This window comes from Penaeus vannamei, chromosome 27, assembly GCF_042767895.1.
Source record: "Penaeus vannamei isolate JL-2024 chromosome 27, ASM4276789v1, whole genome shotgun sequence".
Taxonomy (NCBI): Eukaryota; Metazoa; Arthropoda; class Malacostraca; order Decapoda; family Penaeidae; genus Penaeus; species Penaeus vannamei.
In genome coordinates, this window is record NC_091575.1 from 17,305,188 (window position 1) to 17,325,187 (window position 20,000).

At 46.2% G+C, this 20,000-nt stretch overlaps 1 protein-coding gene across 7 annotated transcripts in view; it reads left to right on the top strand.

The window, feature by feature from the left end:
* LOC113810249 (discoidin domain-containing receptor 2) overlaps window positions 1-20,000 on the top strand; it is a 751,580-nt gene that overhangs the window by 729,646 nt on the left and 1,934 nt on the right. For 4 of the 7 annotated variants that reach the window (XM_070140935.1, XM_070140940.1, XM_070140941.1 and 1 more), the window contains 8 exons: window positions 9,802-10,031; window positions 11,358-11,510; window positions 11,711-11,799; window positions 13,247-13,444; window positions 13,691-13,783; window positions 14,090-14,231; window positions 16,337-16,486; window positions 17,360-20,000. The exon at window positions 17,360-20,000 is cut by the window's right edge. In XM_070140935.1, coding sequence (XP_069997036.1) covers window positions 9,802-10,031; window positions 11,358-11,510; window positions 11,711-11,799; window positions 13,247-13,444; window positions 13,691-13,783; window positions 14,090-14,231; window positions 16,337-16,486; window positions 17,360-17,539 — 1,235 coding nt within the window. In that variant the 3' untranslated portion in view covers window positions 17,540-20,000. The remainder of the gene's footprint in view (window positions 1-9,801; window positions 10,032-11,357; window positions 11,511-11,710; window positions 11,800-13,246; window positions 13,445-13,690; window positions 13,784-14,089; window positions 14,232-16,336; window positions 16,487-17,359) is intronic. The other 3 variants (XM_070140937.1, XM_070140938.1, XM_070140939.1) reach the window with 3 other exon arrangements.

A 20,000-nucleotide genomic window follows, 5' to 3' on the forward strand; every position in this document is an offset into this window, starting at 1 on the left:
CTCTGCCTTTCTGTCTCTATTTGTCACTGTCAGCCTGCGTGTCTCTTTTGCTTTCTCTCTATTTCTTCCTCTCCTTATTTTCTCCTTCCTTTTTTCTGTTTGTTTCTCTTTCTAAGTTTCTTTTTTCTTTGTCTTTTTCTTCCCTTTTCTCCTCTTCTTTCTTTGTCTTTTTTTCTTTCTCCTTAACTCTTTTTCTTTCTTTCTTTCTCTTTCTCTTTCTCTTTCTCTTTCTCTCTCTCTCTCTCTCTCTCTCTCTCTCTCTCTCTCTCTCTCTCTCTCATCTCTCTCTCTCTCTCTCTCTCTCTCTCTCTCTCTCTCTCTCTCTCTGATTCCTTACTAGGTATATTAATAGGAAAAATCTTCCTTATGTTTATTTTACAATTAATGTGAAGGTGAAGTAAAGGGTAAATGTAATCTCACCAGGAAGTAGAAAAAAGAGAAATTATTTTTTATTCAAATATGTAACAAGTATTGGTCAAGAGAGAGTTTAAGAAGGTCATATGTCACATACTATTCTTGTTTCCTCTTCTTCCTGCTCCGTCAGTTATCTCATGCCTTTCTCTCTCTCTCTCTCTCTCTCTCTCTCTCTCTCTCTCTCTCTCTCTCTCTCTCTCTCTCTCTCTCTCTCTCTCTCTCTCTCTCTCTCTCTCTCTTTCTCTCTCTCTTTCTCTCTCTCTCGCTCTCTCTGTCCCTTTTCTTTCCCAAACATCTCTCGTTTTCCCACGGCTCTCTTTTCTCTTCCCTTTCCTTCCACACACCCCCCTCTCTCTCTCTCCTTCCTCCTGTCCCGCACTCCCCTCCTTACCACCTCCCCTCTGGGCCCTGTCCCCTCCCTGCTCTCCCCAGTCTTAGTCAACAGAACCTCACATTATAGACCGTTATCTCCCACTTTTTTAAGCGTTTGGTGAATAATTTCCGGTGTAACGACTACCAAGTGCGCATATGTCCTGAGGGGAAAAGGGGTGGCAGTCGAGGCAGGGAGAGGGGAAAGGGTGGAGCCAGGGAGAGGGGAGAGGGGAAAGAGGTGGAGGTAGGAGGTGAGAGGAGACTGGGTTGGGGCGGGGAGAGGAGGAAAGGGGATGGAGGTAGGGAGAGGGGAGAGGAAGAAAGGAGGTGGATGTAGGAGGAGGGGAAAAAAAGAAAGGGTTGGGAAGGGAGAGGGTAGAGGAGGAAAGGGTTGGGGAGAATAGGGGTGGAAGTAGGAGGAGGGGAGCAGAGAAAGGGTTGTGGAAGGGAGAGGGGATTGAGAGGAGAAGGGGGTCAAAGTTGGAGGAGCGGTAAGGAGAAAGGGAGAGGAGTAAAGGGGGGGCCGTACGGAGAGGGGAGAGGAGAAAGCGATGGCGGAGGATAGGGATGGGGGTAAGGGACTGGGGAGATTGGTAGAGGTAAGATCGCAAAGAAGAATGGAAAAGACAGGGATAGAATGAATAATAAAAATAAGATAAGAGAGGGACAAAGAGAAAAGAGAAGTGAGGAAGAAAAAGAGCGAAAAGGCGGGAGGAAATAAGAAAAGCAGGAACGAAAGTCGAAGAATAATGAGAAGAAAAAAAAAAGTTGGAGAGAGAAGGAGGGGAAGGAGAGGGGTTCTCCAGCTAGTTAATTAACAGGGCCACTCGGAAATAATTGCATTGTGTCCCGGGCCATCGCGCAACACATTAGCACGTCCGCAAATAGAAGAAACGGGTTGGCGTTCTCCGGCGGCGAAAGGGGGAGGGAAGGGGAGGAGAGAAAGGGAAGGACGAAGGGAAGGGGAGGAGGGGAAAGGGGGACGAGGGAAAGGGAGGATAGAGGCGAGGGACGTGGAGAATAGAGGAAAGGAGGCAAAGGACGAGGGGAAGGGAGGAAAGGGGGTAGGGGACGAGTGGAAGGGGAGAAAGGGAGGCGGGGGACAAGAAGGGGAGGTGAGCAGAGGAGGACTGAGGGGGAAGGGGAGGATAGGAGGCCGAGGGCAGGGAAATGGGAAACAGAGGTCGAGGAGAAGGTGAGGATAGGGAAGAAGTACGAAAGGACGGGGAGGATAAAAGTCGGAGGGACGAGGAGAATAGAGGAGAGGAGGCGGGGGGAGGAAAGGAAAGGAGGACGTAGGGAGGGGGAGGGGAGGAGGCAGGCTGACGAGTGAAAGGGAAGGATAGTAGGTAGAGGACGAAGGGAAGGGAGGAGAAGAGGCAGCGGGTATTGAGGGGGAGATGGGTGATAGGAGGCGGGGGACGAGGGAAAAGGGAGGAATAGAGATTATGGGTCATGGAAGGTGAGGAGGGTAGATAGCAAGGGTAAGAGGAGGAAATAAGTTGAGAAGGGGAGGAGGACGTAGAGGGATGGGTTAACTACTGGGTGGAGGGGGTTAGGGGATGGGGTGGGGTAATGGGAGGGGGCAGTGGGAAGAGGGAAAGGGACGGGAGAAAAAAGGGAGAGGGAGGAGAAGGAGAGAGAGAGGGAGGGAGAAGGAGAGCGAGGGAGGAGGGAGAAGGAGAGAGAGAGGGAGGGAGAGGGAGAGAGAGAGAAGGAGGAAGAGAAAGAGAGAGAGGAGACAGACAGACAGAGAGAGAGGGGGGGGGGAGAGCGAGAGGGACTTTAATGCCTCGATCGTAACAACGGAGAGGCGGTCGGGGTGTCACAGCTTGGCTCGTGCTGCCGCCGCGGGAACTGTTGCTTCTTTGTTTTTCGGGAGGGGGTGAGGGGATGGGGGGGGGGAAGGGGGGGTGAAGTGGGTTATGGAAGGAGAAGAAGGAAAAAATAAAAAGAACAAGCAGAGAAATTGAACGCGAGAAGGGAAAAAAACAGCCGGAGGAGATGGAAGAAGTGATATTTAGGAAAGAAGAAAGGGAAAACGGGGAGTAAGACAAGGAGAGAGAATCAAGAAACGATATACTGAATACGGACAAACAAAAAACAACTAAAACAAAATAAATATATAAGAGACACGAAACAAATTGATAAATAACAGTAACAGAATTACGAGTTAAATTAAATTCAACCCACCACTCCCCCTCCCCCCTCCCCCCGCCCCCCCCCCCCCCACACCACATGCCAAGCTGACACTCTGATATCTTCCTCAACTTTGACTCCCGCGGCCTCATCATGTAGGCTTCATGTAGGCCCAGCATAGTGGAGCCCCGGGGTCGTTATGTGGCGTGGCGGGTCGTTGGGAGTCTCGGATGGTAAATGGAATGTGGATCTGTCTCATGATGGAGAGCGCGCCCGAGTGTGTGTGTGTGTGTGCGTGTGTGTGTGTGTGTGTGTGTGCGTGTGTGTGTGCGTGTGTGTGTGTGTGTGTGTGTGTGTGTTTGTGTTTGTGAGGAGGAAAGCAGGAAAGGAGGCTGAGATAAAGAAGCTTGGGTGGTAGGTGATTATAGAATATTGAGAGAGAGAGGGAAGGAGAGAAAGAGGGAGAGAGAGAGAAGGAGGGTGGGAGGAAGCGAGAGAGAGATAGGAGGGAGGGAGGAAGGGAGAGAGAGAGGGAGGGAAGAAGGGAGAGAGATAGAGAGGGAGTGAGGAAGGGAGATAGAGAGAGAAGGAGGGAGAAAGAATGAGAGAGGGAGGAAGGGAGAGAGAGAGAGAGAGGGAGGGAGAGAAGGAGAGAGATAGAGAGAAAGGGGGGGGGGTAGATGGAAAAGAAGAAGAGAGGAAGAGAGAGCGAGAAAATTTAAGGACAACGAGCACCATAACTATGTGTGGAATCTCAGAAGTTACAACACTTAAATCAACTCAATTTGAAAAAGAGGGACCCACGGCTAGCGAGAGAGAGACCAGACACAGACAGACAGACAGACAGACAGATAGGCAGACAGACAGACAGACAGACAGACAGATAGATAGATAGACAGACAGAGAATTGGGCGAGCGAGGGAAAGAAACCGAGATAGAAAGAGATACAGAGAGAAACATACCGTCAGAGAGAGCATACATTTTCAACAAAAAAAAAAGAAAATCCCTCTCATATCTCTCTATATTTTATCTTTTTCCCAAATTAAAAATTCATGATGGCGGCGCGGGAAGGCAAGCGGGGGGGTAGGGGTAGGGGGGCATTAGGGGGTGAGGGGGCGGGGGCAGTGAGTTCATTCCAGCCAGGCATCCCCCGGCGTCGAGATGGCCCCCGTGCCAATAGAAGGGAGAGGCAGAATTCAGTTCATTTTCATCCCGCCGCCCTTCGGCAATACCTCCAGCCCATAAACTCCCCCGGGACAGAGAGACACGTCCCGCTGACTCCGGGGGATGCCGATCTCGCCCGTACTCCTCGGGGGGCGTAAGGATGTTTTTCCTTCCCCCACTCGCTTGGGGTTTATAGGCCTGGCGGAGGGTGTTCGGGAGTTCTTTGCTGGAGTTTCATTGTTTACAAGAATTAGAGGGAGTAATGTTTACGGGGCGGGGGCGAGGGTGGGGTTAGGGTAGGGGGTGGGGTGTTATTTGTAGGCTGGTGGACATCGCTCGGCGGGGAGAGTGAATGGCAATGCTTTCGTGGTGTTAGAGACTTGGTCGGGGTCGGAAAGGGCGATGTCGGGTGTCGTTTGCTGTCGGGCGTGTCGGCGGTCCTTTGTTTGGGGTTTTGTTCCTGTTCTTCGTTTCTCAAACTTTTTCACTTTCTCACTCCGTCCCTCCCCCTCCCCCTCCCCCCTCCGCAATTCCAGTCCTTCCTCCGCCAATCCCTTCCTCTTTCCCTCCGCCAATCCCTCCCTCCTTCCGTCCCTCCCTCCCTTCTTCCCTCCGCCATTTCCTTCCTCCTTCCGTCCCTCCCTCCCTTCTTCCCTCCGCCAATCCCTTCCTCCATCTTTCCCTCCGTCCCTCTGTTTCTCCCTCCCTCCGCCAATCCCTCTCTCCCTCCCTCCCTCCTTCCCTCCAAACAAACGGCGCGACGAAGGGCAGGTGTGCTCCAGGTGTGCCAAGGTTGCCAACTAGGGATAATGCAACGTCGCTTTGGCCAAATCACTTGAAGATCCTCCGAAGGTTCAGCTTAAGGAAGCGGGACTTTAAGGTCACTCCTTTTTCTGCTCTCGTTTTCTGTCTTTCCTCCTTTTATTTTCCCTTTTTGAATTTATGTTTCTCTTTTTTTCCTTTTTTCTTAGTTTTCTTTTTGTTTCTTTTTTGCTTTTTTTTTACATTTTTCCTTTTGCATTTTTAACGAATTTTCTTTATTTTTACCTTTTTTATTCATCCCTGGTTCAGCATTATTTATCATTATTTACTGTATGTATTGTTACTTTGTTTTAGATTATGTTACCATTATTGACATCATTATTTTATATTCTGCAGTAATCTTTGTTTTTTCATTTTCACTCTATTTTACCTCTCTGACTTATTTCACTTCATTTCTCCTTTGCCCCTTCCTCTATTCCCACTTATTTCATATATCTATATTTTCTTTCCTCTCTTCCCCTTCCCCGCTCTATTCTATTTCTGTTTTCCCAACGAGGTTCTTCGTTATGGTTTCCTGAGAATGCATAAACTTGGTCCTCTTTCTCCTTTCCTGTTTGTTTATTTTTCTCCTGCTCATTTCATATTCGCTTTTTCCTCTTTTGAATATTATTTTTCTTCATGGATGGATATATACATTTTTTTTTTTTTTTTTCAAAGTCGTTCCTTTGTCGTTTTAGTTTTTGCATGTTTCTTTTTCTTCTGTTATATGAGTGTTTTTATCACCTCTTTCTTTTGTTTTCCTTTATGCCGCTCTGTCCCTTCCTCTTTCCTCCTCCTCTTTTTCACCTCCTCCTCCTTTTCTTCTTCCTCCTCCTCCTCTTCTTCTTCTTCTTCCTTCTTCTTCTTCTTCTTCTTCTTCTTCTTCTTCTTCTTCTTCTTCTTCTTCTCCTCCTCCTCCTCCTCCTCCTCCTCCTCCACCTCCACCTCCACCTCCTCCTCCTCTTTGTCCTCTTTCTCCTCCTCCTCATCTTTCCTTCTCCCTCTCTCTTTCCCTTCTCCTCCCTCATCAGCCGCATTCCCTCTGTCGTCACCAAGCGTGAGGGCGGCTTGATTTCCCCCTCTGCATAACGAAGGGGAAGAGGGAGAGGGAGAGGGAGAGGGAAATAAGAAGGGAGAAGAGGATAGGAAGGAAAAGAGGAAGGAGGAAGAGAGAGAAATGAAAGAACGAGAATTGGAATCATTTGGTCTTCGCATCCAAGACAAAAAGCGAAGACCTTACGCAGAAATAAGAAATGCAAAAAAAGAAAGTCTTCGTTCCTCTTGAGTCTTCCCCTTCGCCCTCTTCCTCTTTCGCTCACCTGCGCCGAGGCCATCCGGTAGATGCTCCGACTAGAAGCTTCTAGAACAACCCCGTGACCCTTCCTCTTCGAGGATCGTGGAAGACGCGAAGATTGGGTGTAGCGGAGTGTGGCGGCGACTTTTTCCTCTTCTTCTCTTGTGCTCCCGTGTTTCTCTCTTTGTTTGTTTGTTTTTCTTTTCTCTTCTATCTTCTCTTTCCCGTTTTTTGTGTTCCGTCTCGTCTTTTTTTCTCTCCTTCCTTTCTTTTTCTTTTCTGTGTCTTTTCCTCATTTCTTCATTCCTCCTTTTCCCCTACTCCTCTCCTCCTTTCTTCATTCCTTCTTTCCCTCTCTTTCCCCTTTTCCTCTCCTCCTTTCTTCCTTCCTTGTCTGTCCTTGCTTTCCTCCCCCAAACCTCCTCTCTCCCTCTTTTTAAAGCTTCTCTCCTCTTTTCCTTTTTTCCCTTCCTTTTATTTTTCCCTCCTTTCCTTCCTTCCCATTTCCCCCTCCCGTTCTTTCCTCCCCCAACCCCCCCCCCCCACCCCCCCCCCCCACAAATTGTCAGCTCTCCTTTGAAGTGGCTGGAAATGTTGCTCGGAAGTTCTGTTGAAAGACTTTCAGTTTTATTTGTCTTTTTTGTTGTGTATTTATGTTTTCTCAGGAATCGGGGGGAGGGGATTGTGTGTGTGTGTATGTGTGTGTGTGTGTGTGTGTGTGAGAGAGAGAGAGAGAGAGAGAGAGAGAGAGAGAGAGAGAGAGAGAGAGAGAGAGAGAGAGAGAGAGAGAGAGAGAGAGAGAGTTAGAGAGATAGAGAGAGAGGGGGGGGGAGTGAGAAAAAATGAAATATATGTTATGTCTGTTGTTAGATAGACGGTAGACATTGTTGAGCATTAATTGATTTGCTAATCTGCACACACACGCGCGCGCGCGCAAATAAAACAAACAGACAAAACGACCGTCACACAGAAGACGCCCAATCACCCTAGACACCCCTTCCCCCCCTCAAAAAAAAAAAAAAAAAAAAAAAAAAAACGTAGCTCTCCGCCTGGGCCTCCCCCGGAGCCCGCGGCGCCTCCCCTTCAGTCTGGCAAACCAAGCCACACATGCTGGAGCGAGAGAGCGGGGAGGCCACGCTCTTCCCCAGGTGTGACGCAGGTGTGTGGAAAAGGATAGGTGATCGGAGGTCTGAGGGCGAGGAAGCGTGGAGCTCGAGGGTGAGGTCAAAGGGCGGTGTTCGGGTCACTCTCGAGAAGCAGGTGTGATTTAGGCGAAGGGTGCGGGGAAGAGAGTTATAAGTGACCTTGATAGAGCGGCCATTTGAACGGTTCATTAGTGAAGGGAGAAGAGGGGAAGGAAGGGAAATGTAGAGAGATAGATGGGGAGAGTAAGAGGAAGAAAAAGACGGACAGGGAAGAGAGAGAAAAAGAAGAAGAAGCGGAAGAAGGAGGGAGGAGGGGAAATAGCAAGAAAAAATAGAGAGAACAATATGGAGTATCCTTTTTTTGATCCCATCCACTGAAAGGCTGAGGAAGACAAGGAGATAAAGGCATACAAAGAGAGAGATTGAGAAGAAAGGAGAGGCGAGGAGAGCACCGGGTATTGTTAGGTATTCCTTTTAAGAAAAAAGATCGGAAGAGGATGGTGAAGCTTCGAATTCGCTCCACTCGGAATAAACGACCTTGCGAAACGAGGAAGAAGCAAAGAAAAAGAAACGAGAAGATTGAGAGGAGAAGAAGATTCATTAGCGGCTCAGAAACGGAAATTGTTTGCACTAAAAATAATAATAATGAAAAAAAAAATATATATATATATATATCCGTGGATCTTCATCATTATTAAGGATTTATCGACCAACTGACCCTCCTGCATAAGCAATAGAAAAAAGGCTTTGAATAAAATACGTCTCTGATTAACATTTATATTGAAAAAAAAAAAAAAACGCGGAAGCTTTGGATGATAACCGCAAGAAAAAAAGGAAGATAAAACAAAAGCGTAAAAAAATGACGTGGTAAAGAATAAAATGAAATAACAAGTTAAAGACGGGAGAAAAGATACTAAACGAAAAATACAGATGATAAAAGGATGTAAATGAATAAAAAGGAATTAATCAGCAGATAGACAGATAGTCGACATAAAAATCAGTCACTAGACAAATAAAAAGTACCATAGAGACCAAAGGTATAAAACAGATAAAAAAAAGATACCTACGCAGATAGAAATAAAGCTAATTAGGAAGGCGAAATGAGCAGATTCCCCCCAGAAGCGCGGGAGGGAAGGACACCCCCTCGACGACGGCGAAGGAGCGGCTGCGAGAAAGAAAGGCCGGGAAGCATCCGAGCGGCGAGGGAACCTAAAAGGGGTCAGGTAGCAGAAAATCGCTTAAAGGCTCTTAAAGTAAAGGAAAATCTCCCGCTTAAGGGTAGGGGTGGGGAGGAGGGAAGGAAGAAGAGGAGGGGGAAGGAGGGAAGGAAGAAGAGGAGGGGGAAGGAGGGAAGGGAGAACAGGGGGAGGGAGGGAAGGAAGAAGAGGAGAGGGAAGGAAGAAGAGGAGGGGGAAGGAGGGAAGGAAGAAGAGGAGGGGGAAGGAGGGAAGGAAGAAGAGGAGGGGGAAGGAGGGAAGGACGAAGAGGAGGGGGAAGGAGGGAAGGAAGAAGAGGAGGGGGAAGGAGGGAAGGGAGGAGAGAGGAGGGGGAAGGAGGGAAGGAAGAAGAGGAGGGGGAAGGACGAAGAGGGGGAATGAGGGAAGCAAGAAGAGGAAGGGGAGGGAAAAGGAGGGAGAAATGAAGGGAAAGGAGGGGGTGGGAGGGAAATGGAGGGGAGGGAGGGATGGAGAAACGGAGTGGCAAAAGGAGGAAAATGAAAAGAAAAAGAGAAAAATTGGAATGAAAGTATTAGAGAGTGAGAGAGAGAGAAAAAAAAGATAAAGACAGTGAGCGAAAGTACCAAAGTACGACAAGAGAAAAAAAAAACAAAAATGGAACCGCGGTACGAAAAGTATTAATAACAATGCAGCTGATTATCCTTCTCTATTTTGGGCGAAAATACAAGGAGGAAGTTTAGTCATTTACCAAGTTAAGTGGCGAGGGCGGGGCGGGAGCGGAGAGAGAGAAACTTTGGCTAACGAAGAATGACAGCGGAGAATGAGGGTAATTGCAAGCTCAACAGCGACTGTCTACAACAACTTTTAACGAAAGGAAAACATATTCACTCATTCAGTCGCTGAATTCACTGCCTTTCGATGTCTCTGTCTCTGGTTTTGTTTCCTTTAAGTGTTGCGTTTGACACAGTTCATGGATATGTGTTCACTTCTGGTGTTTTTTAAATTTTGTTCTTGTTTTGATTTTTTAATGTTTCATGCACAAAATTAGTGTCGCAAAATTGGTGTCTATACTTATATGACGCTTCTTTTTTATTTGAATTTCCTGTCACTATTTTTTAACTTTGATTTCACAAGATTTAAGTATTTACTCATGTGTTGCTATTTTAAAATCATATTTTGTTGTTATTGTTTTTTTAACGTTTCTTTTGTCCATTATGATGATCTATGTACTCTTGTGATTTTTAAACCTGAAGCAATTCCACGAGCTACAGCAAAGTTAATGTAATATCTGTAGCTTCCGATGTGTCTGCAGAGTGCCCTTCGACGGAGTACGCCATCCCGCACATGAGCGGCGAGGCGGGGGCCACAGGGGGGTACCCGCCCCCTCTCCCGCACTCCAAGCCGCCCCTCCACACCCTCAACACCTTCCTCGGCAAGCCCCCGCCCACGCCCCTGCCGCCCAACGCCGCACAGCCTCAGGAGAGCTTCTACGCCGCCACCGAGATCGTTGCCGTAAGTGATGTGGTAAGAAGGTCTTCCCTTTTCGTAAGTGCGGGGCCGGTGGATGCGCGGAGGCCGGAGGCACGGGAGCTGTAGCATGCATGCTTGTGAGGATGATGTGAGGTCGGGCTTTGATGCCGGGGGGTTATACTTAGGAGACCCGTCACCGCTTAGGTCACGCTGAATTACAGTAAGTGAAGATCCAGCTCACTGTGTAGCTCACCAGGAAGTAGCAGGTTATCGCATAATTCACGGTAAGTCACTTTGAGGAACCGGGTCATCAAATAAGTCACGGTAAGTCACGAAGAAGAACCAATTTATCACTAAGGTCTGCATAGATGATTACATAGATTACAATATGTCAATAAGAGAAATCAGGTCAACGCATAGTTCAAAAAGAAGCGCGATTCATTAAGAACAAAGTCATCGCATAGGTCACAGTAAGTCACTAAGGAGAACCAGTTCATCACAAGGGTCTGCATAGATGACAGTAGGTCAGTAAGAAAAATCAGGTCGTTGCATCGGTCACAGTAGGTCAGTAAGAAGAACCAAGTCACAGTAGGTCACCAAAAAGAATCACATCATCGCGCAAGTTACAGTAGGTCACAGCCACGTAACCTAAATCACGTGGGCTAAGTAGGATTGGAGGAAGAGCTCTCTCTCGAGTAGGGAGGGTGACCCTCGACCCTTGACGCTGAGAGGGAAAAGGGCGATAGATAAGAAAAAAGAGAGGAAGATATAGTTATAGGGTGAGAGTAAGAGATGACGAAAGAAGCAGAGAGGGAGGGAGCGAGAGAAAGGGAGAGAGTTGCATGCGGGCGGGATGACGCAGCACCGGTGACCAGGGCGAAAGCTGGCGCGTTTTCACCGTAGAGTTTTATGGCTGCAATCTTGTCTTGGGACGTTTATGGATTTCGATAATGTAGGGCGGTGATCGGCGAAACATTTTGGTAATTTTTATGAGTCAAGGAGATTGGCAATTGAAAGAAAATATCGCTGTAGACGTTTTACTGCGGTTTAAAGGTAGGGATTCCTTAGATGTTTAGATTTTTAAGGGGAGATTCTTAGATATAAGAAAACAGTTTAGATATAAAAGGAATATAGACATTTAAACATCTGTAGAAAAAAAAGTAGGAATTGTTTGTACCCGATTAAAATTATCACCTTGATTTTGATTTATATCTGTTACAACTTTATTCGGGTTTCTCATAGTCAGAAGTCAAGTCTCTCCCTAAATCATTCCTTCCCCATCCCTCATTTCCCATCTTTCTATTCACCAAACCACTTCTTCCTTGTACTTTCTCCGTATCCGTGACCCGAACTCAGAACAATCCTGTCCTCGTCCCACAGGGCAGCAATGGCACAGCAGGGGGCCGGCAGGGGCAGCAGGGCCAGCAGGGGGCAGCAGGAGCGGCGGCCACCCTGGAGAACGTGACCGCCAGGGAGATCCCGAGGAGCGCCATCACCCTCCTGCAGCAGATCGGGGAAGGCCAGTTCGGGGAGGTCAGTCTTGTTTGGTTGAGTTACCCTTGGGACTCGAAATGTAGGAAAATAGAAGGAAATTTAAATCAGAGGTCGTATTTCCTAGACTGAATTGGGTGGAAATAATGAAGTGAAGTATAAAGCAAAATAAACGAAAAGATTTTAAAATTCTGATTTAGAAGAAAGATCTAATGTTTTTTTATGGCATTCTTTCCGTCCAGGTTCACTTGGGCGAAGTCGAGGACGAGGAGGGACAGAAGCAGATGGTTGCCGTGAAGACTTTGCGACTGGAGGCCTCGCACTCCGTCAGGTCAGGACAGTTTTAGAAAGTTTCTTGTATTTGGAATTTCCTCATTTCCTCCATCCCAAAATATTCTATTGAGCTTCCTGTATCTCACCCATATGTTTCCCTTCTTTCCAAAAAAAATCTCATTCTTAGAGACATTCTTCTAACATTGCTACTTGGAAATAATATCGATACGTTTTTTAAATCTATTTAAAAAAACACACACCATAAAAGACTCATCTACATCCCCAGATCTCAGTTCCTTTACTACGAACCTCCATAGGCGACGCTTCATTAAGCTTCCCCGTGAGGAGCCGAAGTAACTCCCGATTCTCTCTCGAAGTTAATGGTCTGAATGCTCGGTTACAGATACTCTGGCAGAGACGAGGCGGGTCTGGGGAGTTACGATGTGTGGATGGAACGAGCGACAGAGAGTGAGAGTGAGAGTGAGAGTGAGAGTGAGAGTGAGAGTGAGAGTGAGAGTGAGAGTGAGAGTGAGAGTGAGAGTGAGAGTGAGAGAGAGTGAGAGTGAGAGTGAGAGTGAGAGTGAGAGTGAGAGTGAGAGTGAGAGTGAGAGTGAGAGGGAGAGGGGGAGTGAGAGTGAGAGGGAGAGGGAGAGGGAGAGGGAGAGGGAGAGGGAGAGGGAGAGGGAGAGGGAGAGAGAGAGAGAGAGAGAGAGAGAGAGAGAGAGAGAGAGAGAGAGAGAGAGAGAGACAGAGAGAGAGAGAGAGAGAGAGAGAGAGAGGAGAAGCAAGGGAGCAAGGAGACAGGGAGATTTAGTGGGAGAGAATAAAAGAGAAGGAGGATGTTGATATGTCGACACAAAATTGATCTCCATCCAGAGAGAAGACAAACTGTATGAACAAGTACATATTTAATACTAGGGACCTGCTTGTGTCGATCCAGATTTCTATGCAACAGTTTATAGATAAGAGCTAGCTATTTTTTATCAGTTGATCCGAGAGAGAGAGGTATATTGTGAAACACACACGCATTATATGGTAATTCAGTCTTAGTTTTGAGTATACGTTTCCAACTTTTGCTATTACTTGTTAATGGCAACTTGTGTTATTGCTTGGCTATAACAACTTTTGCTTATACGTCGTTATCACTCTAGTTAAATCTATGAGCATCTAAACAACAAAAACAGGTTGTGCAATACCCACTAATGTCGTAGTTACATCAGATAACATCGCCGGAACACCTGAATAGCATCCAGTTACATCACAGTGAAAAGATGATTATCACCACATTTCGCCGTACGAAAAAAAGAATATCTCCACAATAAATACCAAATAACCTAAAACTCCATTACCATCCCCATAACATCAAATAACACCATGTAAAACACAGCCAAAGTAGCACCAAGACCACCCATGCGACTCCCAAAACCACCACGGCAGCACAACTGAACCATGTCACACCTCCTCGACGCCTGCAGCAACTAAACCATGCTGATTCCCCTGCGCAGGTGTGACTTCGAGCGCGAAGTTGAGATCCTGGCGCGCCTTCGGGACCCCAACATCGTGCAGGTGGTGGGCGTGTGCTCGAGGGAGGAGCCCCTGTGCATGCTGGTCGAGTACATGGAACACGGGGACCTCAACCAGTACCTGCAGGCCCACATCGCCGAGACAGCCTCTCCCAGGAACACGCACGCCAAAACGCTCAGGTCAGACTGCGCTCCTGTACTGGTGATGCTGCTATAGCTGTTATTACCATTATCACTATCAGATGTATCGAACTTTGTTATCGCCATTATCAGTGTTATTATTATCACAATGGTAGTAATTTTAATGCGATCGTTTGGAAGACATATTCTTATATAATATTTTACTGCAAAAGCTCTTAGTTTTCACAAGCTTTATCCAGAGTTAAGTTATCGTGTAACGTCTTTATAATTTCTCCCTTTATACAGCTACGGATGCCTTATATACATGGCCACTCAAATAGCCTCAGGCATGAAGTACTTGGAGTCCCTCAACTTCGTGCATCGAGACCTCGCCACACGGTTAGTTTGACTTCGGTCGCGTTCTCTCTCTCTGTCTGTCTCTCTCTCTCTCTCTCTCTCTCTCTCTCTCTCTCTCTCTCTCTCTCTCTCTCTCTCTCTCTCTCTCTCTCTCTCTCTCTCTCTCTCTCTCTCTCTCTCTCTCATTTATTTATATATCTTCATTTTCTACCCGTTCATGCATGCAGGGATAATCTATCCTTTTTCCACTGTGTCACAGTCTCATCCCAATGCCCTAACCTGGAAAATGAAACCAACCTGCATAGAACTAACCCTAATCCACGGTACCTCTCCTCCCGCACTCACCAGGAACTGTCTCGTGGGGGCGGGTCACGTGATCAAGATCTCAGACTTCGGCATGAGTCGGAACCTCTACAGCGCCGACTACTACAGGATCGAAGGCAAGGCTCTGCTGCCCATTCGCTGGATGGCCTGGGAGTCCGTCCTCTTGGTGAGTGGCTCGAGGAGACCTGCTTCTTAGTAGTATCCTTAGTTTGTGATATATATATATATATATATATATATATATATATATATATATATATATATATATATATATATGTTATATGTTATATATTATATATTATATATATATTACATATATATTATATATTATACATTATATATTATACATTATACATATATTAGATACATGCGTACATGTAAACACACACACACACACACACACACACACACACACACACACACACACACACACACACACACACACACACACACACACACACACACACACACACACACACACACCTATAGGCAGTTTTCCGTGCTGGCGTTGGAAATGAAGTAGAAAAATAATATTACATAAGTTTAAAACTTTGAACTAAATTTCGAGCCACGTAGATTCGGCCAAACACGGAAAGCCTTTCAGCGGAGGCGAAGCCAAAGCGCCGAAGCTGCTTTCAGCGCCAAAGGGCAGCGGGGCGACTCGGGGCACTAATGGCAACCGGGTCGTCTTACTGAAGCCCTCCAATTGGCCCTCGAAAGGCTCAGTCCGCACTGCCGGGCAAATCGCATCATGATAAGAACGCCTTCTATCAAGGCTTTGTTAAGAGAGACCCAGGCTTGTAACTTTTGTTCTAGACTGTTGCCTTGGTATCGCAAAATCACGGTGAACAAAGTGATTTATTTTTAGACTCAGAAATAACAGAGTGTTATATGTATACAAGAAAAAAACATCAAATCAGCTATGATAAAATACAAGCCTTTTTTTCTCTCTCTCTCTCACGCGGCGCTACTTCCTCCCCAGATACCCGAACTGCATGCACGAGATCGCCTTATATCCGTTTACCTTAAGTATGCTTGCGGGGCGATACTCGACTCTGGGGGAAAAAAGTGGCTAAGTTTTATTATTTCTTCTTTCCCCGCGATCTTGTAGTGTTGCGAGGCCGAGCACGCGCCCACTACATCCCGCAGAAGGTGTTCATTCAGAAGTAACGTTGTAAGCGAGACCTGTTAAAAGCCTGGTTGAAATTCGAGCGGCCGCGTCCCGAGAGAATGGCGGCCGCCGGGCTGGGACTTCCAAGGACATTTGCTCCCTTCTTTTGCATTCGCTTTTCGGGCGGGGTCTGGCTTCTGTTTTTTACACTTTACTTTAAATTTTATATATATATATATATATATATATATATATATATATATATATATATATATATATATATATATATATATTTATATATATATTTATTTATTTATATTTATATATATAGACACACACACACACACACACACACACACACACACACACACGCACACACACACACACACACACACACACACACACACACACACACGCACACATACACGCACACACACACACACACACACACACACACACACACACACACACGCACACACACACACACGCACGCACACACACACACACACACACACACACACACACACACACACACACACACACACACACACACACACACACATACACACACACACACACACACACACACACACACACGTACAAATTTGTGTATAAATGCATACATACATACATACATACATACATACATACATACATACATACATACATGCATATATATATGTATATGCAAAGGGGAAAATTGGGCCATTGGATAAAGTAAGAATGTGCATTTATTTATCGTGAGACACTTGTTTTCCTATAGCAAAAACATTTCGAAAATCTTACCTAGAGAAAATACAACTCAACTAAGAAACGTTCCTTGGTTAAGGGGGCCCACCGCAGCCCCAACCAATGTCTGTTAATACAGACATTCGCTCACAATTTTGTATTAATTACTCAGTCACTGCACCACCCTCATGGCATAATCACACCACACCACACTCACTGCATAATCATTGACTACACAACATTGCATGCACCGCACAGTGTCCAACTGCACTTTACTCACTACACAAACGCAACAGGCAATACTCAGTCACTGTACTATACTACACCCATACTACGCAGTCCCTCGCTACATTACACAATCCCTAATGCAAGTCCTCACCACACAACCACATCCCGATCTCACCTCGTGTTCTGTCGGGTGGTCTTCGCAGGGCAAGTTCACGACCAAGAGCGACGTGTGGTCGTTCGCCGTCACGCTGTGGGAGATCCTGACGATGGCGAGGGAGCAGCCCTACGAGGACCTCACCGACGAGCAGGTCATCGAGAACGTCTCTTACATCTACCACAACGAGGCCAGGAAGGTGAGGAGGAGGAGGAGGAGGAGGAGGAGGAGGAGGAGGAGGAGGAGGAGGAGGAGGAGGAGACGAAGAAGAAGAAGAATGGAAGGGGCAGTGGGGGAGGTAGAGGGAGGGGGATATGTAGAAGACGGAGATGGAGGTGTATAGTAGGAGAGGGAGAAGAAAAAAATAGATGAGGACGGAGAAAGAAAGCGAAGGTGAGGAAGATCGGGGAGGGGTGTGTAGTGTAGGAGGGAAAGACGGTAGGGTGAGGAGGGCGAGGGAGGAGTGTTGTGGGGAATCAGAATGAACGTGAGAAGGGAGAGGGAAGAGGAAGTGAGAAGGGAGAGGGAAGAGGAAGGTGAGGGGGGAGGTGGGAAGAGGGCCAAATGCATGATGGGATGTGAGTTTGGAAGTGCAGCAAGAAAGGAGTAATAACTAAAAAGAGATGAGAATGGGTATAGCCAAAATGGGTTCGATGATAAATATGAAAAGGAAAAAAATGTGTAGATGAAATTACTACATGTAAAATGTAAAACCAACGAGACAATTTCGAAAGTTTGGAAAGGGGGAGATGTAGCTGGTTAGGAGAGGTAAGAGAATAGTAGGATAGAAGACTGACAGACGTGTTGAAAGTGTTTTACGCTTTTGCTTTACGATTTTGTGTGATTGAAATTACTTGGTTGGTTGTATCAGGTAAGGGAAACGTATGCAGTGAGTAAAATGTAGAATACTAATGTAAATTTGTATGCATCCTAAGTTTCCTATTCTGGTTATTATTTTCTCCACTTTATATGTTTCTTTTCTTGTACCAATTAAGATGATTTTAATATCCAGACATTTCTTGTGTAGTTGATACAGTTCCTTTGTAAGTTTGGCAATAAGAAATTTCCTCAGAGTGACCTGTTGCATCTTCCCCACGGCCAGGCCCTGCTGCCGCAGCCCGCCAACTGCCCCAAGGAGATCTACGACCTGATGCGCGAGTGCTGGAAGCGCTCCGACGCCGACCGCCCGACCTTTAGGGAAATCCACATGTTCCTTCAGCGCAAGAACCTGGGCTACTCTCCTGTTACCTGAGACCTGCTGGAGGACCTTCGCGGCGTGGGCGTGCTGCCTTTCGCCCGGGGGTCTTTCGCCACCTTCGGGCGGGACGTGTACACGGAGCGTAGGGGGGGAGGGCCCCTGAGGCGCGCCATGGCCCAGTCCGAGGGTGACGTGCAGCAGCTGGGGGCCGGGGCCACTCTGCCCGTCAGAGGAACCTGCGCCAGCCTGGAGGGGGACGTGTGCTACTACAGCAAGAACCTCCTGTCGAGTTCTTACGAAGGGCGGCACCTGCGTCTCTAGGCTAGCTACTGTGGTAAAAAGAAATCTTGAGATGACACGAGAGGAAAACGGAAAAAAATAACTGAAACTTATAACACTGAAGTCCTCCATTTGTTGCACACTTTCGCCATGGAGAGCGAGTCGCGCGAGACTGCTATCAATCACAAGCTTCAAGAGCCCGTTCATGTTTACGAGATGTTGTGTCCCTGGAATATTATATGTATTATCCACTATTCAATTTTGCCTGTTCAAGTACTTACACTGAAATTGTATATGTAAATGATGTGATCCAGTTTTATGGAAGAATACCAGATAAATGTCAGAGTGACTGGCAATTGAACCTTTCTAGTCGTGATGGAAGTTGGTAATGAAGATACCAACGACGATAAGTGTGAAGAGAAGCATTTCTGGAAGTGCTTCTGTCTCTAGGTGTTTATACTCTTGGTAGAATCGAGTGCTATAAAAATAACAAACAAACGTTAAGATCCCTTAGCAAATAGAGTTGCCGTGTATATATACGCTGGTTATGATTTGTCATTGGCCATGAGATTGTGATTTAGTGCTTTGGTTAACCATTATGCTTCAGATTTTTGTATATATACTTGTATGTATGTATGTTTGTATAAATTTTATTACTGTACATATCAGACAGTTTTACAGTTGTATTTTCAGTCTATCTGCGCTAGTCAAAAGACACATCTGCTGGCTCTTACGTCTGTGTTGATCGGCATCCTTAGATTAAACATCAACGGAAAATACACGTCTAAATTTACGATTAACTGCAGATTATGTGTATCATGATGTGCTAGAATAAGGGCCATAGTCGCATAATAGTGTATCGTAAGACCTTTTTTCATGATTTTTAAATAGATTTTATTGGAAGCGAATTAGTGTAAATATATATAAAATATAAATATATATATCTTTGTTTCATGCAGACGGTATGGTTTTCACAGTTGAAATGTTTTTTATATAGAGAATTTACCAAACTACTCTAATACGAAACGGAGTTAAATCTAGTGACCCACATTACAGCATTCTGGATCTGTCGCTGGATCTGCTAATACTACCTGCCGCTGGATCCAACACTATCCCTGGCTGGGTACACCAACACTATCCTACTTTAGATTCGCCATAACTTCCCAATGGAGGATCCACAAGCACTATCCCACGCTGGATAATGGCATCGAAAGGTGGACCTGCCGACAAAAATTAAAACCTACACACGAACCATGATCAGAAATGAAATGTTTTCTCCATCATTTCTTACTTGTCATTTCTCTTCACACTGTGCATCTTGCTCCCCTCAAATAGCAAACCATTTCGCCACCAAAAGCAATACTACTTTGGTTCGCTTGTAGCCGTTGCTGTACTTCCACTTTGAACAAGATTCTAGGTCACCACATACCTACAGCTTATACCGTTTGGATGTAGCGTCAAACGCCATGGATAATAATAATCCAATATATTCCTCTAACACTGATATAAACCTCACCAACAGTGTTTTCCTAGACCTTCTCCACATTAGTTTAACCACCGCTCCATAAACTACACTCTTCCTCTGAGGATACACAACACAGACACACAATAAACAAAGGAGGATCCGACACTAAACCCGTGGATCCAGCACTTCCCCTGAACGGTTAAACTCAATAAGTGATTTTCGTTTTTTCGTTGAACAGAGGTAAACGTCACCTCTTTTAGTTCTTACTGTTTGCTTTGACCGTCACCTGGCCGTCGAGTCACTCCTGGCACCCGCAAGAGAGGGATTGTCGAAGGGAAGCATCACGCTGTCCAAAAAACTGTTGCGCCTTACTCCTACACGAGGTGGATCGCCGACGTGTGGAGCCGGTTCGGGTTTCGAGGCTTCGAAGTCGAGGACTCGCGGTTCGAATTCCAGTTGGTGTGCGACAAAAACCGCACCGATTTTGGAAGCGGTTTTCATCCTTTATGATCTGCATAATAGTCGCCGACAACAACTGTTCAGAAGACTTTGAAGGGAATGGCCATTGTCACGTCGAAGATGCCTTTCTGCGGTCGTATCACAAGTTGTATTATGTCGTGAATAGTGTCTTCTCTCTACGAATTAATGCTTAAGATAACCTGGTTGAAAATTGTACTAGCATAATATTAACGATGTGTGATGTGCGAGTGACGGCTTCCCGGCCCCTCCCCCTTCGGGCTCCAGGTCTCCAGGGCACACTAGTGATGGATT